We start from the raw sequence: 24,972 nt of genomic DNA, 5'->3' as shown, positions 1-24,972 counted from the left end.
TTATCTTAGGTCTAGTTGCGCTTTTGGACCAGCTCACCCATAACACTACACACTGAAAACGGTAAATCATTAGAAAATTTGCATGATTTCCATTTATGAATAATTTTGACTAGTGGGTTCTGCATTTTGCTCTCCCTACGGCCAATCTGAACCGGCGATACTCGCCGGAGCTCATATTACAGCGGTTGATTTCAATGACTTCATCACAACATAAATGAAGAACAACAGCGTGCCGCCGCCATCCCATATGTTTGCATCCTGCAATGCCCTTTCTCTTCTCCCCAACTCGCATTCTCAAGCCGTCATTTAAGCCCAGTAACAAGAATAATACTTGCATAGTCCAAAACTTTCTGAATCTTTGCTCTCAAGGTCACCTTCAAGAAGCTGTCAAGTCTTTAGACCTCTTAGCGCAAAAGGGCATTCGTTTGGACTGTAAAAAATTAGCTTTTCTCATACAGAAGTGTGCTGAGTCCAAGAATTTGAAATTGGGCAGATGGGTTCACCTCCATCTAAAGGTTACTGGTCTCAAACACCCCAATACATTTTTAGCCAATCATTTGATCAATATGTACGGTAAATGCGGCGATCACATTGAAGCACGCTTAGTGTTTGATAAAATGAGCTTGAGAAATTTGTATTCTTGGAACAACATGCTTTCTGGGTATGCTAAACAACTTATGGTAAAGCCTGCAAGGAGGTTGTTTGATAAAATGCCCGAGAGGGACGTTGTATCGTGGAATACTATGGTAATTGCCTACGCGCAGAGTGGTATATGTGATGAAGCTTTGAGGTTTTATAAAGAGTTGAGGAGGTCAGTTATTGGGTTTAATGAGTATAGCTTTGCTGGAGTGGTGACGGTTTGTGTGAAGTTGAAGGAGTTGAGGCTAACAAAGCAGGTCCACTCTCAAGTTTTGGTTGCAGGGTTTTCACTAAATGTGGTCCTTTCTAGTTCCATTGTTGATGCATATGCTAAATGTGGGGAATTGGGTGATGCCAGGAAATTATTTGATCAGATGGGAAGAAGGGATGTTCTGGCTTGGACCACTTTGATATCAGGATATGCCAAATGGGGTGATATGGAGTCAGCCAGGGTGTTATTTGATGTGATGCCTGAAAGGAATCCTGTTTCTTGGACTGCTATGATTTCAGGTTATGCTCGTAATGACAAGGGACATGAGGCCCTTGACTTGTTTATGAAGATGATGATGCTTTGCATTAGACCTGATCAGTTTACTTTTAGTAGTTGCCTCTGTGCTAGTGCAAGTATAGCCTCACTCAAACATGGTAAACAAATCCATGCACATTTGATAAGGATTAAATTTAGGCCTAATTCAATAGTTTTAAGTTCTCTCATTGACATGTATTCAAAGTGTGGTTGTCTGGAACTTGCAAAGCAAGTTTTTGATGTTGTGGGTGACAAACAAGACGTAGTATTGTGGAACACAATGTTATCTGCACTTGCACAGCATGGTTCTGGTGAGAAAGCAATAAATTTGTTTGCTGAAATGGTGACAGCGGGCGTTAGACCAGACAAAATCACCTTTCTTGTTCTTCTCAGTGCATGTAGTCACTCAGGGCTTGTGCACGAGGGACTTAGGTTATTTGAGTCAATGAATCGCGATCACAATATTGTTCCAGATCAAGAACATTATTCTTGCTTAATTGATATTTTAGGTCGAGCAGGACGATTCCATGAGGTAATGGATCATCTAAGAAAGATGCCATGCAAACCAGACGAACATGTCTGGAATGCCTTAATTGGTGTTTGTACGATGCATGGAAATATAGAGCTGGGAAGAATAGCAGCAAAACACCTTCTTCAGTTGAATCCTCAATCACCAGCAATCTACATTTCACTGTCAAAAATATATGCAGCACTTGGCAAGTGGGACTCTGTGATGAGGTTGAGACAGATAATGAATGAGTGGAATGTTAGCAAAGAACAAGCACTTAGTTGGTTAGAAATAGATCATAACTTGCATCAAACTACTGTATCTGATAAAGTAAATTCATCATCATTAGGAGAAGCTAACCCACTTGTTGAACTGTTGGCTGATCACAGTGGAATATGATCACCCAGTAACAAATGGTGAAGACAGAACCTTTTCCTATTTTGAAATGTTTTGTCCTGGTGAGTAAAAAAGGCATACGAAGTTACTTTTTTTTAAACCCCTGTATTTCTTATTGATTAGATTATTAATGAAACACCCCACTAGATGGGAATTGGAGAGGAGATTTGTCTTTTTTCGGAAGCTTTGTATAGATGGGATGGAAACATCCATATTTGTCTTTTTCATTGCTTTCTTAGTGCATTCTTAAGATGAGCCCTACAATACCATATCTGGTCAATTTAGCTTTTCACATTCATGATAGTGTTGAAATATCTTTTCCTAAATTGTTCATGAATTTAGTAATAAGAGGTCTACTTGTCAGTATAAGATCTTCCCACACGATTGTATCTTTGCTTTCCTTCTCTTCCTCTTTTGCTTTCTTGGATTGTAATTTTTTAAGTACCTGCTGTTTATCTTTAGAGGAAAAATTTTCTGCTTGTTGAATTCCTTTCATTGTTCTTTTGTTCAAAGTTTCAAGGTTTATTATGGATGGGTAGGGAGATAAAACCTCTCATTCCTACCTATGAAATAAGGAAAAATAGATGCTTCAAGGTGAGTATGTCCCTCACCCACTTGGCTATCTGCAATAATTAATTAAGCATTGATTAACAAATCAAAATGCAAGATTTGGGTTTTAAGATGGTATCTGCTACTTGCACATGCTCAGTCAGCTAATAGATTCCTTGAATCTTTGTTTGATGGACCTTTAAAAGTTTTATTTTTAACATGATAAAATGAGAAATGTGCTGTTCTTGGGGGATTCTATCATGCATTGGTTTCCTGGTTTTCAACTATTCTCCAAGAGACATTGCCAGCATTGTGAGTTTTCTTTTTGTGGAAGAAATCCTGGGTAACCAGTAATACCAGGCAAAGGATTTTTTTTTCCCAGTCTTGTGTATTGTATTTGGACTGCTTTAACCCTGTATGGTGCATCGACCTCCATATTACTGCACATAATTCTACTTACTTATCTGTTCCTTTTTAGCTTTTTTATCCTTTGACTGCTTATTTATGTTTGATTTTCTGGTTGATCTGTTTTGGTGATGTACTTGTTTTCTGTCTCATCGCTGGTGACTTTTATGTCCGGACTTTTGCCTGTTATGTGTTTTCATTCATGTTAATAACCATCATGTTTTAGGAGGTCTGGCTTATTCTCTTGGCTTGGCAGTTAAGTTTAGTATTCTGATCTATTTATAACTCAATTCTTTCTTTTATATTGTTTGGTTCACATTATATGCTACAAGTCCCAAAAAGCCAGTTTGGAAGGTAGGATTAGGGATGTTAATGGATGAAAATGAAATTTAATAAAAAAGAAGAGATATGGTGTGGCGGAAGGCTATGACTTTCAGCAATAATGGAACGTTAAGAATTCCCTTCTTCTTTTTCCTTCATATATTTTCTAAATTTAAACAAAATAGTAATTTTGCTCAGTTGTAGTAAGTGGAGGTTTTGCTGATAGGCTAAATGGACAACTTCACATGATAAATGATCTGTTTGCATTATTGAGATGGACAAAAAATTGGAGGATTTGTAGCTTAATTCATAGAAGCATGGATACTCTTAAGATGTTTAGCAAATGAAGATGCATTGTGGCTAGCTGGATGGGGATAAGCCCATGACTTTACTTGGATTGAGCAAATCTATACTTTCAGGCAGTTTTTAAGATGGAGTAAATTAAAATTGTACATAGAAGCTGTTCTGAGTCTATTATGGTGGTAAGTTGTTGGAAATGATATGTTGAGAGTCTGATTGTCTTTGCTGCTGCTTTTTTTTTTTAAAAAAAAATAAGAATTCCATTTATAAGATGATTATTTTTTTATTTCATTTTCTTTCCCTCTCTTGATAGGATTTTATGTTTGAGTTGGAGTCTTGTTCCTCTTTTCTAAAATCATTGCATAACAGAATGGCTTCATTCACTTAAATTTGTATTTCAGTCCCTTCTGCTGTTTTTGTTGGTCCTTTTTTTTAAAAAAAAAAATTTAGACACCTTACTTCTTTTCTCCCCTTCACTGACTTGTATCCTTAAACGTCTATGAAATGATGATTTAACGCCTTAATTGTATTTTTTTCCCTGGTTTAAGAAGGTAACATTTGGAGTTATTGAAGGATGTTTTTGTTGCAGCTAATCAGTGAATTGGGATTGTGGGAAAAATGCAGTTGGTTCAATGACAAAGAATGCGAAAAGGACTGTGCCATTCTTTTGAGAGAGTTAGATCTGGGAGTGAATCACAGACATATTTCTTGAATGAAAAAATAGAGTGAAAGGACTTGCTTCTAGAAATGATTATTTGAAGCTTACAAATCAATGAATTGTATAAAGCATACCCATATGCTTGAACTGAAGATTTGGGCAATCCTTGGCATAGAAGTACAAATCAAATCAGTTGAAACAGTACCAAAAAGTGGTTTTGTAATTTGAGGCCTCATAGATTGAAGTTCATGTAAGCAATAGTCACTCTACCTCTAAGCTGGTCTATGGCTCCTGCGAAGATAGATTGCAGTATTTCAGCTCATTATTGTTTTTATTTCTTGTTGGAGTGGACTATGCTTTAATTCGTAGGTATAAGGGAGTCTTTTGTTTTGCAGCTTGATTCCTTTGCTGCTTCATGATTTTGGGGGTGCTTTCTTGCTTTGCAAGATGCCTTGGAGAAAAGGTTTGCCAGCATTTTGTGAAGATCACATGCAGTTGATGATGTCAGATAGGTTGGTATTCTGAATTTACGTGCGGTCTTATAATTGTTACACTTACATTTACCTTTTTGTGAATGAACTTTTTGGGAGGTCCCTAAAAGAGGGAAAAATAGATTGGCAAAACTTATTTAATTCTGCTTGTTTTGGTCAAATATTGCTGGACGTTCATTTTACACATCTCGTAATGACTGCAATTTTTTCTTACAAAAATTGGTAACAATTCCTCGTGCCTTGGAATAATAATGGTCTTATTACAGGTAGTTTGATTTGTGTGTTAAAGCAATTGGACTAAAGAGTGGCTACCTCTCCTTCTGTTTCTTTGTCATGTAATGCTTTTTTTTGTTTTAGTTCTGGAATATGGAAGAGTTATCAGCCTAGAAAGTATGGCAAATGATAAATTTGGCCACGTGTTTTTTTTGTGGGTGTTCATGTAAACTTTGTTGAGCACTTAATGGTTCCATTATGGAGATAGCTTAGGCAGTTTTTATTACACATTTCTGTGGTTGTGTAGGCATGTATGTTTTCACGAGAGATCAAATTATGACACTAGTAGAAAATGAGTTAACCTTCGTCTGTGCCACATGTTTTCACCTACAATTCTATATTCCTGTGAGTAAGCCCATAAAAAAAATTAAAGATACTTTACCATCTCATTTATTTCTTAGTCTTCCATTGTAGAATTACTTTTTTTTTTTTCCTTTAATCACACTTCTCTCCTTTATGAGCATAATTTTATGAATGTGCCCTCTCCAGTTTAGTACTGTTCTGAATTCTGTTTATTGACATGCAGTTTTCTAGTTATGTGCTTTTTCTTTTATCAGATAAATAATGGGCTTTTCTGTTTCTTTTCCATCCATGTGTCTTCCAGGCAGTCATGAAGTTTGGAAGCGAAGTTTAATTTTGAAGGAAAACAGTGCTGAGCTTGGACATGATCAAACTAAGGCCATGGGATAGTGGTGATATATTTTTGAAGAACCAAATCGCTGCCTCTTCTGGCCTTTCTAAAAGAAGATTGTCTTGATTCTGGCCATTTAGATTTTTTTTCCCCATCTCACTGCTTATCTCCTTCCATCAGGATACTCTTTTTTGCTTTTTGGTTGGTCAGGTTGGAGTCTGTGGTGACCAGGATTACTGACTCAATTGGAATTCGATCCATTGATACTCCTGAATTTCACTGATTCCATAACACCATTGGTGATGAAACTGCAGCCTTGTATCAATGCCAACTCAATTTGCAAACTTGGAGATTCTGGGAATTGGGAGTAATCTCATTTCCATGCTAATATCAGACCCATCCTTTGTCTGCACTTTTCTCAAGCATGCCTAAAAACACCACTTGTTCTGAAGCAGACAGCTGTGGTTGAAGGGAGTGACTTTGACAATTTCACCTTTACCTTCAGCTGTTGAATGGGTTTTCAGTTTTACTAGGTCAGAGTATTTGAATGCCAACAAAATAATAAAAATGTAGAATTGGATAAACTCTTGAATGGGGATATAACAGATATCTCTCTTTTTTTTTTTTTCATTTACTTCTGAATGATGGTATAGTCCAATGCTTGAATTTGTTCATAGCCCTTTCTTGGCTGATGTTAGTAACTTCTGAAACTATTTCTGTGAAGTTGTCGCATTTGCAGTTCTACTTAACGAGACTGTTGGCATGAACTTATTTAGATGCAATCCAGGACAAACTCTATAAAGCTGTACAATCGAATTCAAGTATGTGTGTTTTCATCAGAAGTTTTTCAAGAGTTTGATTAGTTTAGAATGTTAACTACTAGTAATTGTGCAACAACTTTGAGCTAGCTACTGTTGACAAAGCTTAAGCTAGCAAAACCCACTCTCAACACAAATAACATGGAAGTAAAAGGTCAAACTGATGGAAAGGTCCCTCGTATTTTCAGAAGATATCAATTTAGTCCCTTCCCATACAGGGAAGTATTCTGGCTTTGGCATTATCAAATTTTTTTATTGCTATGCAGTTCCCAAGTGCTACTCTTTTTTGTTTTGTTTTTTTTTTTTCCAAAACCGCCAATGATGTCTGACGGGTGAGTTTGGTTACCCATTTTATTAATAAAAATAAAATAATTATACGTAAATCGAGGGGAACATAAAATCTTATCTCTTAATAATAATTAAAGAATGACAAATGTTTATCATGTCTAGGGCTCTGTTTGATAATCTAGTTCAATATTTAAATTTAATGGATTTAGATCTTAATACATTTAGACCGTTTGACAACTAAAAATTGAACATCTGAATTAATTAAATAGTACTGAATTTTCTAGGCAAAACTTGCTTCTAAAATTAAGTGATAAACTATTCATTTATCACTGAATGTGATATGGACTCAAATGTATTAAATTTAATACTTAACAATTCAATAAGTTAATGGATTCAGACTTCAAATTTGCGGATTTCAGTTTTATCCAATCCCAAATCTATCAACATTACATAGGCCTTTCATCAGTTTTGGCAAATCTACAAACGAACTAATAACAATGAAAGGAAAGCCTAAACTACCCATAGTAGTTAAAGAATCAGCTACTACATTAGCTTGACCAAAGTAATCTGTAAAAGAATTAATAAAAATGTTACTTATAGTCATTTTTTTGGGCTTAAAATGTCACATCTACATTTTCCCTTCTCCCTTCTAGTCGACTTAGTGGCTCCAATTTTCATTCCAGAAAACTTTATGCAAAACTTTCATCATATTGAGAAGAATCAGCTACTACATTAGCTTGACCAAAGTAATCTGTAAAAGAATTAATAAAAATGTTACTTATAGTCATTTTTTTGGGCTTAAAATGTCACATCTACATTTCCCCTTCTCCCTTCTAGTCGACTTAGTGGCTCCAATTTTCATTCCAATAAACTTTATGCAAAACTTTCATCATATTGAGTTTCTCAAGTAGTGAGTCCAGAGCCCGCGCTGGATTGTTCGGATGGTAGAGGCGGGGTAGTTACTCCAAGTCCGCCTGGGTTCGATTCCAGTCTGCAACCCAACTGATGAATTCTTAGGTATCGGTCGGGTCCGCTCTGTCTGGGTGATGTGCGGGATTAGTGGGGTGGTCCGGATACCCCACAGTGTTAGTCAAAGCTCACAATTTTAATGTAAAATATTACACCAAGTTATCACAATCTAAAGGACCAAAACTCAAGACACCAAACTAAAACCAACCCGAGGATCCTGACTTCTTACAAGATCATCCCAAATCCTATTTATAAGAATGGTGAATTCATGGATTTTTAACCATACGTGAAGGCTGAAAATTTGCCTACATTATTATAGCTAAAATTATCTACAAAATGAAAGAAAGAACTTGGTGACTTTTCACATAATTAATTTTTGAATTATTACATATTATGATTAATCTTTCTATAAAGAGTGATAGGTCTAAATGATTAATCTTTCTATATAGAGTGATAGGTCTAAATGCATGCCACATCACACTAACTAATTCTTAAACTCTATAACTAATTCTTAAACTTGAATTATTATATACTATATGGATTAAACTTTCTAATAAATTAAGTAACAATTTTAGTATTTTGACCATATCTTTGTGTAGAAAAGTCGAAATTGAGTGCTGTTTGTTACGTTGTAAACTATAGTCAAAGTGCTTCAAATCTATGTAAATAACTAACCCCAATTCCGAACCTAGAAAATTTGATGAATCTTTAAATTTGACTCATATAATTCACTAAAGTGAATAGATGATCTTTGTTATAGGTTATCACATGGAGCTAGTGTTTTGTGTCTTTATTATAATAAATTAATATGGTTTAGAGTCTATAGAAATGAATTAATACTTTTGCTAATTATAAGTGGCTAAGTGGTAGATTATAAATTTGAACCCAAAATACACGTTTTTTAGCAAAAAATTCTATTCTCAAAATTTTCTTTAATTAATTATTTATTGTATACCAATTTTTCTATCAATTAAAATATATTTGAAACATTTTATTATATATGTAATATTTAATTATCCTATTATATAAAAAAATGATGTAATAATCAATCACTAAATCATAGTTAACTAAATGTATTGTGCTTAACTATTTTGTTAATAAGATGATTTATACACATATAAAGTCAACTTTTCCATGTATATTGTTCCATAATTGAATTTGGGTTTACAACAAGAAAGAACAAGTTGTTTAGTTTAATCAATTTATTATAAGTAGTTCCAAATTTCTCTATATTTTTCAAATTGTCCGAAATACTTTATATAGCACAATTTTAACCTTAATTAGCAATATAATTTTATTGATTGCACATGAATTACATTATTTGTCACTATATTTATGATTTGCAAACTTAAAAATTATAAATATGACAATTTATTACATTTTTTTGTAGGGTCTACCGATTCTACGATTCGATTTTGCTAACCAAAAAACGATCCTAGGTAGGATTCTGATTTTGAAAACCTTGATCTGAATACATGTCATATCATCCAGACTTAGATTTAAACAACAAACTTTGCATGTTGGGAATGCAATAGCTATGCAATTGTGTATATAAATGCATGTCACCTCATCTAAACTTAAATTTAAACAACAAATTTTACATGTTGGAAATGCAATTGGATGCACAAGTGTGTATATTGTCAATGCATGAAATATTTACTCATGGGATTTATTACAAATTTGGTAAGGTTTATAATATTACCTGAGTAACTAAATTGAAGTCATTAAAAAAAAAAAATTGAGAGCCCATTGTATCAATTTACCCAAATTCACACAAAAAAGAAAAGGAAAAAAAAGAAAGAAAGAAGCAATAAAGGAATACCATAAATTGGCAATATCCTCCACACCCGGAGAGCGAGAGTGTAACAGAGCAGAAATGGCGTCTCAACTGTTTTCCCATTATTCTGCAACGGTGGCCTCAGCTTTCCCGCTCTTCTCTTCACCACGCTTCAAATCTTCCCCAACCCATTGTCAGATTCTCCCTCTCTTCTTTATCTCTATGGTTTCTTTTACATACATTCATGTTTTAGAGCAGCTATAGCTTACATAGAAGATAGACAGATAAGATAACTGCATAATTTACAAGTGTTTTCCTCGTATCTTTCTTTATCTTTCTCTATTTAGCTCTTGCACTGGTATGAAGCAATTTAAAAGTTTTAGCTTACTGGTTTCAACTTTTGGTTTTTGCTGATTATCAAATTATATCCCACAGAACTGCATAAAGCTGATGTTTTTATACTCTTTCTACTGTTTTTTGGTTACTAGAATTTCTTTGCACAATTAACTTCATTTTTCATATTTCTTTCGTTGTTCAAACTAGATAAAGAAAACCCAAAATTTGAAATATAATGGGTGTGCTCCCCCCACTCCCCAAACCCCCCGGTTTTTGGATTAAAGAATTGATTTTGTGATGTGGGATTGCAGCCAAATTGGAGCCAGCCAGGTTTAATTTGAGATGCAGCTTGGGTGATGAGAATTGCTCACCCTCAGACCATTCATCACAACCCAGTGATAAAGTGGTCTGCCCCTTTCTTTAATCCTTTTTCTTATTCGGTTTGTACTTTATTGAGTTTCTTATGTGATCATTGACAGTTTTAGACAGACTGCAGTCAACAAATTGTTGAAGCTATATGAAACTTCTCAATACCTTGCACAGTTTTACGAAATGGAAAATGCTCGTCTGTGAATTTTGAATTTTTTGGGTGAATTTAATTATCTGTAATGAAGATGAGTAGAACTTTCATCAGGGAAATGCCACATGAGCTCTGATACAGTTGTGGTATCAACTATTCCTGTCTGAAAATTAATTTCTTTGTTAATCTCTGATAGAGTCTTAGTTGTTTCCAAGGAGCTCAAAAGCTAATTATGGCTTATGCTCTTTAGTTTTACATCTATGCACCTATGCAACATTGTTGTAAGACTTTAGTTATCTGCAAATGTCGAATGCTTGAGCCCTTTGAACCTGAACTTATATGAATACAATAGGCACACATCAGTAGACATATTTGTAGTTTAGTTGTACCAAAGAATGATGATTTTAAATTTCTTAATGACAATGTTTATGTGAATTAGAAACTTGTATGTCTATGCTGCTAAAATTATCGATGGGTTATATTGTACAACAATTACAGCTGGGATGGTTGTTTCTTCTGAAACAGGGTTTGGAAACATCAATTTCACGACGCTTGTGTCTGACTTGTTTATGTTCAACAGTAGCACTGATAAACATTTCTAGCAGTTCTGTTTCTGAACCTAAGGCAATTGCTTCAGAAGCAAAGGAGCGAGCTGTTTGTCGGAATTGTGGGGGTAGCGGAGCAGTCGTTTGTAAGTTTAGAAATTCGCTATTTGTTCTCTTTGTCTCTTGTCTTCTTTTTGTTTACATTCTGTATAATTCATTTTGTAGATCCAAAACTGTTAGAAGTCTAAGGCATAGATGGAGTTTGACTGTCCACTCGATTCTTTGATTTATCGAATTCCGTGGACAAAGTTTCATTATTTTCATGAAGCATATATATTAGCCTGTGGTCAAGATGACTTTAAGTGATAACAGGAACCACCATAATGCATGATAACAATCTCTGTTCTGATAAATGATAGCTTGGTCAATCTTAGATATTGGGGGTCCTCACTTCATTTCTTCTTTACTATGTAATGTCATTTAAAGGGATGCTTGTAAACTTATAACTCACGAAGGCAAAATGCTTAGTGTTTGTCAATTACAATGAGATATAAAGAAAAACATAAAAAGAGACTATTTTTCACTGATCAACGGGATTAATTCACTTCCTATGACTACAATTATAGAATCATGCCAAGCTTGTCCTAGTGGCAGGGTTGAATATTCCATTCATCCTTCTTTGGTAGAAAATGTAGTTTAAATAATAAAAGCCAGGATAGAAGTTCAGTGACTTGATGCTAGCAAAGCTCTTATGACACTAAAGCTACTTTTCTTCAGTTCCTTATATTAAATGAATCTTCATTACCTAAGGTTCTTTGTACATAAGCTGTAATAGCAACACAAACCTCTTGGTAATTATTTTTCATCAAAATTCAAAAGACCATATCCTAGATATGGCTCAATATACAAAACACATATGGTTTACTGAACTATGGAAATGCAACTGGGCTGAGCTGTGAAGATGAACCTCTTTGTTTACAAAGACAATGCTCATTTGACACTTGACATGATGCATATATTTTGTTGCCTACATGTTCATTTCACCTCCACCGACTATGTTCAAGTCTTTTTCTCTAGGGCTGCATGTAGAGTATCATACTCTATTATGCCATACATGTATCAGTTAACATTGACAGGGTACATTTAAAACTAAATTTGGTTTTGTATTACAATTCTTTGTAATCTTCTGCAAATATTTCAAATATATGATTCCTGCATTACTTTTCTATGTCTCAAGTATATTGTATTAATCATAGTCAAATGCCTTATATACAGCGCGTCAATGAAACAGATACGTTATTGTTGCAAATATAAGTTATAATTGGTTTCATGTTGACAATATGTACCTATAAGATGGTTGTTGCTTTTTATTTAGGTGATATGTGTGGTGGTACAGGAAAATGGAAAGCTCTCAACAGAAAACGGGCGAAAGATGTTTACGAGTTCACTGAGTGTCCCAATTGTTATGGTATGCAAATTTTCACTACTCATAAATTCTTGATTTCCATGAAAACTTCTGTGCTATAAGCCAGTTAGGGCACTTAACTTTAGTAGCCTCACTGCATTATATCTGTGTAAAGATGGCATTATGTTACTGATTATTTACTATATTACATGTTATCTTGAAAGAAAGCTACCAGAAATGATGCTAGACATTTTTGCATATGAGTTCAGAAAGTTTCAGTCATTCAGCAGGATATTTTTATCCCTTATTACTTTACATCAAAATGATTTGTTTTGTTTTACTAGATTTGCATTTCGAATATGTGAGGCAGGCAGGTTTCTGTACCTTTTGATGTTCTTGATCACACTTTCAGGGAGAACACCCAAATATTGGAACTTTGACTTCTAGTAAAAGTGAAGCCTGAATTTGGAATATGTTTCTCTTGTCTTTCGACTACTTTTAGGTCGTGTTTTGGAAGATGGATTTGCTGACGAGTGGTTCATGTCTGCATATACTGGTTTCGTTGATACTGAACCAATAAATTGGACACTTATGTTAAAAAAGGAAAAAGAAATTGTTATGAGAATAGAACAATGCTGGTCTATATTAAACCCTCAATGGAAATTTTTTAGAATTGTTCCTCAGAAGATTGATGAGGAAAACCCAATCCTGTAATTACAATGAAAGATTTTACTAGAATTGAACTACAACAGATTACAAAAACAACATTTGCGTCAGGGAGTTACTTGGTAGAATGGTTATTACTATGCAGTTACACTAATATGACATTACCCACTAGCCATGGAGAGACAAGTTAGCTGTTTGGTGAACATGGTTGTTTGTGATCAATGTTTCACCACCTTAAAATGGTGATTTTGAAGGAATATCTCCTTGAATTGTTTTCCAGCAATTTACATCTTCCATTTGCAAACCAAAATCTACATAATCAATAGAGATTATATTGTACATTTATGGTGGCTTTCAGAGTCCACTACCATCCTCCTATACTGACATGTCATAGAGAAAGTTGCTTTTCAATGTAAAACAGATATCCGTATACAAGAAAAAAAAAAGGTATCTATATACACATGCACGTACATGCTTTACACTTGTATGGTTGCATAAAAACACAGCGTAGATCGAGTCCCAAGTTACAGAGAACAGGTTCCTGAGTGACAAATATATTAAAGTGGTAGTGGTTTTGAGATGTACAGAAGAGTACTGATCCAAAACAGTGTCAACATTGGTTAAGCTTTGATATTCGATACTTCATTGCAGGTAGAGGGAAACTTGTGTGTCCTGTATGTTTAGGGACTGGTTTGCCCAACAACAAAGGTCTGCTCAGAAGGCCAGATGCTAAACAACTGCTTGACAAGATGTATAATGGTCGCTTATTGCCGAACTCTTAGGTAACTTCTGTTTCAATCATTCTTTTTTTTTTTTTTCACGTTTTCCATCAGTTGTTATATTTTAACCCTGCTCATCAACTATTGTCTTTTTCATTCAGTGGCTTTACACTTTCTTTACTTAAACCGTGTGTCCGTTTTTCTTTTCCTTGTTCTTCTTCCAATTATCAATTTTCTTGCCTCTTCGTTTACTCTCAAAGGCATGAACTTGTAATGCAGTTAACAGTGGAATTACAGAGTAACAAGTTGGTGGAATGGCACACAACTGAGGGCAACGGCTGTGGATAGAGTAGATATTGGTTGTTGCACTTTGAACATGACCTCTTGAGAAACTATATGTTCTCTCCTGTGTATCCCGATTTTGCTACAGTTTTGGCTTTACATTTAGTTTTGGTCGGTGTAAATAAACTGATCTTTCCTGAGGCTTTTCATAAATGTAGAGATGTGTCTTTTAGTTTCTAAAATTGCTGCAGGCTGTAGACTGCCTCTTGTTATTAAGCTTTGTAAGCTTTCTAGATCAGCCACAGTGACTTTTGCTATCTTAAGTATCATTCTATATGAAAAATCAAAACATTTTTACTTTGCACAAACATTTGGGCAGGGATGTGGACAGTCAAAGATCACTATGAGAGTGTACTGCAATCTGAACATCGATTTTTTTTTTTTTTAATATACCAAACTCCCGATAATGCTCAAGTCCATTTTAAGTTTATTCTTGAGGATGATTATCAAGAAACAAATTTTTTTTTTAAATTGAGGATGTTGTAGTTAAGGTAGAGAGGCAATTGGTCTCTGTAGCTCACACATTGCAACTGGTGCTAGGAAAATGTCTTGAATAAATTCTTACTTGTCTTGAATAAATTTTTAATACTAGCAGTTCAGAAAGTCATTTGTTGAGGTTAGGTCTCAGGAATTAGAGATCTTGAGTTCAAATTCTCCTCCTCTGAGCTTCTTACTCCTAAGTTCAAATCCTTGTTCTTTCCTGCAACTTCTTACATTTCACTTCTCTTTGTTAGAATTCTTTTTTCTTTTTTCAAGTCAATTGTTGAGACCAGAATTCCAGTTTGTCAAACCCCTTAAATAATCATTCGAGCATGACTGGTAGAATATAAAGGGCCAGGACCATATCAAATTTTCTCTATTTTTAGCAATAACCAGTACTCACCATAAGGTTCTAGAGCCAAAAAGAACCCAAGAGAAGAGAAAAGACCTAATAGACAAAATCCAATATAGCATGCAGCAGAGAAAAAAATGGACAGGTGCTGTCAGCAAGGGATGAGTCCGCATGCTAATGTTTGCACCGTTTGAAATTCAGAAACAAGTGTTATAATAAGACTTTCTCGTGCAACCATTTTTCATGGTAGTTTTTATGCAAGGAATACAGAAAAAGAAAAGCAAAGATAGAAATGACAGAAGCCAAGAGGAATTCTGAATCTTCATCAGCAGATGAAGTGGGACAGGGAGAGTTATACTGTCCAGCATATGCACTTAAAGTGGAAACCGGACCACAGAAGAAGCAGCATCCTCCAGGCAAAGCCAGAGAAAAGGTTGGTTTAATTGCTATGAGCAAAAGCATGGTATGATTAAGGGGTTTTGGGATCCATAATTCTTATTTATTCAACCAGCTATTTGGATAAATCTGCATAACTGGCTACAATATTGTTATCAATGACTTGCACCCAAAAAAATTGGAAAGAGTGTGTTATTCCTGTTCGTATTCGTTTTGTTAATAGTAAGGCAAGCTCCAGTCACCATAGCATTCAAATTCTGTTTGGTTCTTGCAAGATGTAGTAGCCTTGGAAACTACAAATAGTTGCTTTAAGGAGTTTCTTCCCAGAATAACCATTTCAATATTGTTTCCTATGCAAATACTCGATCCTGATGAACTGAATGACAAAATGGAGGTAGGAAATGAAAGCAACGAAAGGGGTAAAAGAAGTCATCAAGGCAGGAGGGAAGAACATGATCATCTCGAACTGCAGCTAAGGGAGGAAAGCAGCAAACCATCTTCCAAGCTTTAGGTTTCGTGCTTTAATACATATGTACATATCCATGTTCTGAATGAAGGGCTCCATGAATTTGGGGATATTTTTCTTAGGGTGCGTTTTGTTCTACAGAATTGGAATTGGAATTGGAATTCTATAGAATTATAATTCTAGGAATTGGAATTTCAATATATTGGAATTCTTTTGTTTGGGAAATGCACAGAATTGATACACAATTCATTTAAAATTCCAAATTCTTTGTTTGAATGAGAGAAGAATTCAATAAGAACTAGAATTGTTTCCATCTAGCATTTGCTTACATAAAAATTTTCTTTTTTTCTATTTCCTATGGAATAATTTTTTTAACATTTAGCTAATTGTTACTAAAGTTTCAAGGAAAAAACCAATTAGTGCCTTTAATAATTTATTTTTTCTTGCATTTAACTAATTGTTATTAAAGCTGTAAAGAAAACAACCAATTAGTTCCTTTTCTACAAAAAAACATATATTATTCTTGTTTCCTTTATTCTTAATTAAATTATATTAGAAAAAAAACTAATAGGGGTACGTAAGTAAAGAACAACAAAACAACAAGATAAAGTTCATTGTGTATATAAGTAAAGCTTATTGACAATGATGAATCAGTTTATATAAAGTAACTATTCACAAAATAAAAACAAGAAAGTATGAAGTCTCAAGTATCTCTTAGAGCAACTCCAACGGAGTTGCATAAGGGGTGTAATGATGGGTTGGTTACACGGCCACCCATTGTGGCCGTGTAATGGGTGGGCCACCCATTAAAAAATGTCGGACTCCTTCAAATTTTGCCCAACAAACATTGATGGTTTCAATTATGCCCACAGGCTGGACCCTCAATTTGCCAATGGGATACTTGTAAATGTTTATGCTCTTCGTAGACAGGTGAGTTAGCCACAGTATGCCACCAGCCATCAGATCGAGCAATGAATCAAGTGTTGATCTCTGTTTTGAAACTCGGACCGGATCGGCCGGTCGAACCGGTTGAACCGAGAACCGGCCAGATAGTCGGTCCGAGTCATACTAAAAAATCGGGAATTTAAAACCCGGTCAAAGTCGGTCAAAAACCGGATTTGACCGGAAAAAACCCGATTTTTCCGGTTCAACAGTGTTTTTTTTTAAAAAAAATTCAAAATTTTTAATATTATGTTTTGACCCCCTAAATTATTAAAACTTATTGATATACCTCAAATATTTGATACTTTATAAATATTATCCTAAAATTTGATGTTATTTTTCAATTTAATTCATAATTTTAATTCTAAACTTATTAATATTTATTAAATAATATAAATTGCTACTTGATTGTTCTAATTTCTTTGTATTTTCTTATTAAATATATTTGAAACATCAAATATATATGAATATACCTTTATTAATATCAACATATTATTAAATATTATATATATAATATTTTAATTTTTAAATAATTTTTATTTATGACATCATCCGGTTCGACCCCTATCGACCCCCGATCAAACCCATTGACCCCTGACCCCTGACCTCGGCCGAGTCGCTATCCAGTCCGGTTCTGAAAACATAGGTGTTGATGCAGCAATTGCCAGGGAGGAAAGCAACAATCCGTCTTCCAAGCTTTAGGTTTCGTGCTTTAATACGTATGTACATATCCATGTTCTGAATGAAGGGCTCCATGAATTTGGGGATATTTTTCTTAGTGATTTATATACTTTCTTCACTTGAATAGCCCCAAGCTTATTCTGGAATGTTGATTCCTGCCTAACCAACTTGAAGGCGCTATTTCTGAACAACGCCTCAAACCACGCCTTCCTTGCTTATGGGCTTAGAGTTGTGACCTTTCAATAACGTAAATGGACACGCTTTCGATATTGGAGAAGGAAATAGCAGTCATTGAGTTTTGAAAGTGACTGACATTTCTATCGATCTAAATGACTAAATCTTGTCGGCATGTAGCTTTACCTCAGAATTTACCGTTTCGATTGCTGTTTTTAGGACTTTTTGTAGAAGAATGTACTATAATTATTTAATGCATGTGAAGTAAAAAAATGATTGAAAAATATGTTCACAAAAAATATAAAAATTTTTCTGCAAAAAATCACAATCCAAAAGTAATCCAGGATAGGTAACTATTAATGTTGAGAGAAAGCATGAAGAGTATTGCAAGTTCCAAACCAACTACTTTAGAAGTAATTGACCTTAGATGTAGGTTAAAGGATCGAATCCCTTGACTTGCATTCTTATTCAAAATTTTGTGAAAATTTCACTAGCAGATACAAAGACACCCTTCTAATTTGATGGTTGTTCAATCCCCTCCGAGTTCCTCATTGACCTTCTTGGGTCCACTCTTTCCCTTTGGTGTAAGAGTAGGTCTAGAATATAATTTATCGTATCCGAAAAAAAAAGTATTGCAAGCTCCAATTCAAGACTGCACTCAAGATTCTGATTCCGGGTTTTGGTAGCCAACTCATTGTACAAGATTCTCTTTCAATATGGCCAGCTATCGAAGCAAAACTGCTATGGTAGAGATCTAGATGGAAAGAGAAAGGCAGGACCTGCATTGCCTGCCATTTCCACTTTAAAAACCATGCTTCAAGCCGGGAATTTTTCTAGTTATAAAGCCATTTGCTGCGACTCCGATGAAAAAATTCAAATCACGCTTTCAGCCCAAAACATCTTTCACAATGTTTGAAAGATCCTTGACACTCAACCAGAACGCTATTTTTGATGATTCTAAAGCTACTATTGATCTTTCCAAAGGACCTGTCCCTGATTAACTTCACGAACTGAAAATTCACGGGTCGGTGCTGGGGAGCCTGCTGAGAATAGAGTGCTCAGGTTTGTGTGTACATTCAAAGTCAAGATGGACAAACGCACGTTCAACTTCAGGAAGTTTCTCAAGCTTGATTTGCAGGGTCTCCCCAATCGTATGTGCCTCCTTCAATGGCAAATCTTCCGGGAGTTCAATGTCAACCTGTTTTCATCAACAGGCAGACAAAAGATTCGACAAAATTAATCGGGAGGACAAAGGAAATTACAAAACCAATGAAGCTAGTTCACAATGCGAGATGACTTGTAAATGACCAACCTCAACAAAGTACAGGGCGCCAAAAGTGTATGCCCGGACAGTGTCAATCCGCTTCACTTGAGGATGTCTGAGGGAAAGGTATGTCAACTTCTGCAGCATTTCAGGAGGGGCAGATTGTCCCACTAGTGACACTGCATTAAGAAACCCCATATCAGGATAAGGATTTCTTCTCAAAAAACATGTTCAGAGTGATATTGACTAAACAGTTCAATTTTCACTCTCAACATCTGGAATAACAGACAGTGCTGCAAAATTTTTACTCAAATGATCTCATCAAAGAGTCATTTCCTATGGAAGGGGATACATTGCTCACCATAGATAAATAATAGATTATGATAAGCAATAAAATTACTTGCAAGGATGATCTCTAGATTCTAACTTTCTAGAGTTGGCTACCCTCGTACAAGAAACAAAAGTCCAAGAAGCTAAGAAGGATGAGTGACAATGACTATCACTTGCTTGTCCAGTGATAGTTCTTTTGCTAACAAAGAATATCAATGAATTGTGGGTGTTTGAATTCAACTCATACTAAAGCTAACATTTCTATCTTATTCTACAGGTGGCACAGAAGAAAAATGCGTCTTAAGTAGGAGAAATTCGTTAGACAGTCTACCAGCATTTTCTAGTACAGTCCCAGACCAATTGGTGATTGTATAAAGAGCAAGAACAATGGCACCAGCAGGATCAATCCACCAGTAGAACGTATCACCAAGTATTGCTGCAACCAGTCCTACCACATTTGTTACCACATCAAAATAGTGGTCCTGAAAAGTGGTACTCAAACAAGTCAGGGAATTTGCTCAAAAGAAAAGAAAAGAGTACAGTCAAAGACAGTTTAAATACCTTCGCATATGCACGGACAATCTCATTTCTAGAGCTTTTGCAGTAAACCCAGAGAGCAAGTTTCACCACAGTGGCAGTTATCATGATAGAGTACAACCACACTAGCTGATCGTGGGTCATCTTTGCAGAAGGTTTATCTTCAACTAGTTGTTCTACAGCCTGGACCAACACCTGAAAACCTATAACCAAATACACAACATGATTTCACAAGGATAACCTCAATGAAATGTATTAAACATGAAACTCTTGTTTATTATTACTTTAATGAGTGAATTTAATGCAATGATATTCATAAAGATATTAGCGTTAATTTTTTCTTGGTTGCTCCTCGTTTTTCTATGGAATCTTAGAGCTTCAACTGACCAACTGGGAGGAATTATAACAGCAACATGAACCTCGTGAGTCATGAACGATATAAAGGAAAGTTAGATGAGGACGTACCAAGTGTTGCCATGATGGCAGCAAAAATAATTATGCCCACAGGCTGGACCCTCAATTTGCCAATGGGATACTTGTAAATGTTTATGCTCTTCATAGACAGGTGAGTTAGCCACAGTATGCCACCAGCCATCAGATCGAGCAATGAATCAAGTGTTGATGCAGCAATTGCCAGGGACCGACTCTCCACAGTTGCATATATCTGTAATTGTGTTTGTGTCAGATATAGTTCCAACAACATCATATTATCTCAAGACCTTATGGAACAAAGCCTGCAAAATAGACAATCAAGACAATTTTATTTTACAGAATAGATAATAAGCTCCTTTTGTTCTTGAAACCCGACAAAGACAATGGAAGTATTCATGTTTGCAACCTCCATCCCTTTATGCATTGCAAGAGACAAATGGCTTAAGTGGACTTCTGGATGCATTTACAGGTCTTAGGTCAAATAAATGAACCTTCAGTACTCCTACTTTATTACGAACAAAAACCAAATCCCGCAACAGGCATGTGCTTGACTTCCAGCACCAGGTGCTCCTACACGAACCACTGGCATTATGCAAGTAAAGAAAATTCATCTTTGTTAAAGAGAAGCTGGTATTAATCATAAGGATAGGAGCCTTTTGGAGACAATTAGGTAGTGATCGAGAAATTACAGGTACTAGCAAAATCTGCAGGTAGTAGCAGAAGGAACTGCTGAGATTAGAAGAAAAAATACTGAATGCCCAGAGTGCATGATTAATGTTGATATTCTGTTGTGTTTAGGAATTTCCACATAAGTCAAAAATAGTGTGTTAATATCCTGATCTAGTTATTGAGTATTATACAAGCACAATATTGATTCACCATTGGTAGTTGAACAAATTAATCAACCATTACTTCCTTGCATATTGGGGGGAAAAAAAGAGTTGGATATAAGATGTCAGAATGATGTCTGCAATAGGACTCTCACTTACAGACTTCTTTTCTTTGTCTTTATCAGAAAGGAAGGTCAAATAGTCATAGAATTAAACAAGTCGAGATGCTGGAAAAGAAAGTCCAAAAGTGTTTGGAACCATTCTTTGGTAGTTATGGCTAAGGCTTCAATAGCACATTGACCTCAGGAGAAGTCTTCAGGGTGCTTGCCCTTCCCAATGTAGATAAAAGTCCAAGTTTCTTTGCACTGACATTTGAGCTGTAATGATTTGGATCAAAGGCACCCTCTCACTGGTTAAGACATCAATTTAGATGTCCGCTTCACATCTTTGAAAAGATCATAAGTATGATAAATCCTCTTCAAGCAAGGGGCTCATCGCTTCACATGCTTGCTGTGCACTATCACCTGCTACGGTAATCTCACTTCTCATCAAAGAACTCCCACCAGCCTTGCCTTGACAGAATACTTTCTCATCCCTTAGAGATCTCATATTAATGCTTGTACCATACTCCTTCTAGGTGATATGTAGTCCAAGACGGACCAGGGAGTAATCAGAAGCATAAAGTTCCTATCACCAAAAATCACAAGCCAAACGTGCAAAACAAATTGCGACCCATTCTAACACATAATGTCAACATTTCTTCACAAGTTCTTCCAAAATAGATTTATTTAGGATAGACATTTTAATTCAAATAATTTCAGCCATGTAGCATTTGAATTGAAATGAAATGCCAATCAGCAAATTGTACAGCATAAAGCCCTAAATGAACACCTTTTAACCAATGCAAAAATTGAAATCCTATTGGAGACTGACATTGGAAATGATTTACATTGTGCTAGGTAACTTCAGACAAAGTTCATCATTAAGTAGCAAGATGTCACCTTTAATAGAAGCAGCACAATATTTGCATAGTTAGAGATTCTCATAGCTCGTTCTTGTTTGGATTGTTCTTCCACATCATCCTCATCAAGTCTGTCAGATGCCACTATAGCGTCAACCTCCTCAAAAGATTTTAAGTTGGCAAATTGGCTCTCATAGTAATCCTTTTCTCCTACATTTTGGGATTCTCAGATTATGGAAAGGACCAGATATAAGGAAGCAGAAGCAAAAAATAAAAGAAAAGACAAGCTGTTGACAAAAGTGATACTAAAAGCAGAGTGCAAATCTTTCGGTTTTTTCTTTTCAGTTAATTTCCTCTGTAGGGCCTTCTGCCAGATTATGTTAACGGATTCCATGGCACAAGATTCTGCCATCATTGTGATGACATCTACTCCAAGTTCATAGGGTAATCCAACATACAAGGAAAGAAAAAGAGAGAACAGAAAGATGCTTGGAAGAACTTATGACAAGTGAAAATGGAAATTCAGCTTATTCATAATGAATTCTTAATGACAAGATGCTTGGTATGCATCTGAAGCTCAATTCAGACCAGAAAGCCATTGACTCTCAATTAACGGTCATCCAGATTTACCTTGGTTTTAATCTCTCCTCCTGAATCTGTAACTCATGCTTGTATGAGGATTTTCCATTCTTTTCCCATTGTCATCCCTTTTCAAGATTTGTCACAGGTTCCACTTTTTCAATAATTTCTGCTACTGCTGGCAAGTTCAGTATACGTATATAAACCTTAACCATTTGTTTAACCTTCTTATCTCTAGACAAGACATCAACTGACATGAAGCAATATGAAATTGTTTGGCACTACAATCATCATTAGAGCAAGGTCATGACCAAAAGAAAAAGCAAAGCCATAAAGAAAGTGAATTCGAATCCATCTAATCTATCATCTACTAGAAAAACAACTAATTCCTGTCTAGGCAAAGATTGTGTTAAGAATCCATCACTATGGTCGCGCAATTTCTTAGCGCAAACACTTTTTCCCCTTCTAGTTTTTGCTTTTTACAAAAGAACAGTTTTATAAAAGTTCAATTCACCATTCTGAAACTTTAGATATGACCGAAAGACCAAAAGACAAAAACCTGAAAAAGAAAAAGGGTAACTTGCAAATCCGATGCCTAATCAAATCTTCTACGACAAGATGCATGGACTAAATTCTGTAAACACACAACCAGACACACATTATTCCAAAATTAGCATCTTTTTTCTTCTTATTCCCTTTCCTAGAAAATTTTCTTCTTTCCCAGGAATCTTGCCATACAATCACATAACAAATCTTAAAGTTTTAGCCAAAGTTTATTCCTATTCCCAAAGATTCTCTCCCAGCTTTGAATTCCAAGTATTTAAGCTTTAGATATATCCAAGTTTCCATTTTCCCCCCGTTTGTGGACTTACCTTTCTTCAAGAACTCTGAAAGAAGCAGTGAAGCACAAAGATACAGATTTCAAATTCCCAGAAAGAAAGAAGAAACAAACCTTGAGTCAAGCCAGAGGCTTTGGAGAGATCAACAGGAGAAGAAGACTCAAGATCAACACAACCCCTGACCTTATCAGGCAGCCTTGAGATAAACTCATTCCTGAGTGAATTCACCGAGCACAACCGGCTGCGCCACCCAGCTCCGCCCAGCTGAGTCTTCCCCTCCGCCAACAAAGACTCCTTTACATCACCATCACCATTGCCATTACTCATGTCCATTTTGCTTCTTCTTCTTCTTCAAAACCCAACAAAATTTCTATCTTTCTGACTCTATTTACGTCAAACCTTAGAGTTTTAATTAATAGCTAACTGATTAAATTAAATGGGCTCTTTTTTCTTGCGCCAGTTATGGGATTCAAGAACGGCGAGCAGAAAGTAGAAAGTAGAAAGGCGTCCTTTTCAGTTGTTTTTTTCTACCAAAACCATTTCTTTAATACGCTACCGATTTCTTGTTTAGTCATTTTGTTCCATAACGGAAATGACACGGTGCCATGTGTATGATTTATTCAGATATCAGCTATTCTCGGATCAGGTAATGTAATATTTATGTCTTGAATTTACTGTTAGTTTAATGCATTTCAACAGCGAGAACATGTGTTTTTAATGTCAAGCCCCCCCAGAGTTGGTGACTTTATTTGTTTGTTAATTGCTTATTGGACTTGGAGCGGACGGCAATAATTGACAGTCAATTACTTTAGAGTTGATGGTATGGTAAAAATGTCACCGACAAGGTTACCGAATTCAAATGAGTTTTTTTTTTTTTTTTTTTTTTGGTGATTTTGTCGAATTGCTGTGTCAAGATTGCCGAAAATAAAATGCAACTATGATTTTTAATGGCAAAAATATGTTACAAGCTTTGGCGCGCGTTGAATGAAAATTGAAAGACGTTTTCAGTTCCAAACTTAAGCAATTTTCTATTGTAATCTTTAACAACGGTGCTTAGGAATTTAGGTCGATATATAATGAACATTAGTAAAGTTTCGAAATGCAAAAGGTCCTTAATTATTTCGAATTAGATAGGTGCAAAAGGTCCTTAATTATTTCGAATTACCTCGGCTCCTTAACGCTAACATGCATCTCATCCTCACCTTCTCGAGACGAGTATTGTTTCGATTTATCGATTCGATTTCACTCTCGAGCATGGTCACTCACCTTGACGTATGACGCCCGCAGGCAAAACTGATTAATACATGGCAGGTTGATATGACCACCACCGCCCTCCTGTCCAGCCCTACTTTTGATACCACTGTCCTACAGTGTCACACTGCAGTTGATGAGGAGTAGAATTCATTATTCCTCTCATAGGTTTTTCTACTATAAATATCCTTCTACTATTTGTGAAAATGATATGCAAAGACTCCAATCCAATTGGTTTTATTTATAACTTTCGATCCGTAACTGACTTCAACTTCGGAGTGGGACTAGGGGATAATACCCCAGACATTTTTATATCTCGACAGGTGAGTTCCTGCTGTCGAAATTAATTTCTTCGTAAGGCTTTCTTTGGGTTGAC

General features: G+C 35.6%; 3 protein-coding genes across 7 annotated transcripts; 2 read left to right on the top strand and 1 right to left on the bottom strand.

Annotated features, from left to right (window-relative positions):
• Nucleotides 1–33: 33 nt before the first annotated feature.
• LOC113693133 (pentatricopeptide repeat-containing protein At2g21090-like) lies at nucleotides 34–6,446 on the top strand. 2 transcript variants are annotated; one of them, XM_072081195.1, is made up of 3 exons: nucleotides 34–2,131; nucleotides 4,698–4,814; nucleotides 5,671–6,446. In XM_072081195.1, the coding sequence occupies exon 1, from the start codon at nucleotides 264–266 to the stop codon at nucleotides 2,070–2,072; it is 1,809 nt and encodes a 602-aa protein (XP_071937296.1). In that variant the 5' UTR covers nucleotides 34–263; the 3' UTR covers nucleotides 2,073–2,131; nucleotides 4,698–4,814; nucleotides 5,671–6,446. The 2 variants fall into 2 exon arrangements, with proteins under 2 accessions (XP_071937296.1, XP_071937249.1); XM_072081148.1 differs by having other exon boundaries at nucleotides 4,234–4,814.
• A 3,143-nt stretch (nucleotides 6,447–9,589) lies between these two features.
• On the top strand, nucleotides 9,590–16,001 carry LOC113693062 (protein PHOTOSYSTEM I ASSEMBLY 2, chloroplastic-like). 4 transcript variants are annotated; one of them, XR_011841044.1, is made up of 7 exons: nucleotides 9,590–9,742; nucleotides 10,197–10,291; nucleotides 10,931–11,096; nucleotides 12,326–12,418; nucleotides 13,673–13,803; nucleotides 14,038–15,347; nucleotides 15,709–16,001. XR_011841044.1 is itself a non-coding variant. In XM_072081071.1 (6 exons), exons 1-5 carry the CDS (start codon nucleotides 9,649–9,651, stop codon nucleotides 13,801–13,803), a joined length of 579 nt encoding a protein of 192 aa, XP_071937172.1. In that variant the 5' UTR covers nucleotides 9,590–9,648; the 3' UTR covers nucleotides 14,020–16,001. The 4 variants fall into 4 exon arrangements, 1 of the variants encoding a protein (XP_071937172.1); XR_011841028.1 differs by having other exon boundaries at nucleotides 14,020–15,347; XR_011841047.1 differs by having other exon boundaries at nucleotides 14,020–15,347; nucleotides 15,705–16,001.
• Nucleotides 16,002–18,003: 2,002 nt separating this feature from the next.
• LOC113692970 (metal tolerance protein 4-like) lies at nucleotides 18,004–23,993 on the bottom strand. Its single transcript, XM_027211596.2, has 7 exons — nucleotides 23,459–23,993; nucleotides 21,968–22,137; nucleotides 20,170–20,368; nucleotides 19,729–19,907; nucleotides 19,499–19,649; nucleotides 18,886–19,016; nucleotides 18,004–18,771 (listed from the first exon to the last, which is right to left on the bottom strand). Exons 1-7 carry the CDS (start codon nucleotides 23,676–23,678, stop codon nucleotides 18,592–18,594), a joined length of 1,230 nt encoding a protein of 409 aa, XP_027067397.2. The 5' UTR covers nucleotides 23,679–23,993; the 3' UTR covers nucleotides 18,004–18,591.
• Between the last annotated feature and the right edge of the window lie 979 nt (nucleotides 23,994–24,972).

Source organism: Coffea arabica, chromosome 1c (assembly GCF_036785885.1).
Source record: "Coffea arabica cultivar ET-39 chromosome 1c, Coffea Arabica ET-39 HiFi, whole genome shotgun sequence".
Lineage (NCBI taxonomy): Eukaryota > Viridiplantae > Streptophyta > Magnoliopsida > Gentianales > Rubiaceae > Coffea > Coffea arabica.
The sequence above is the reverse complement of the archived record's forward strand: the minus strand, read 5'-3'. Positions and strand labels throughout refer to the sequence as shown.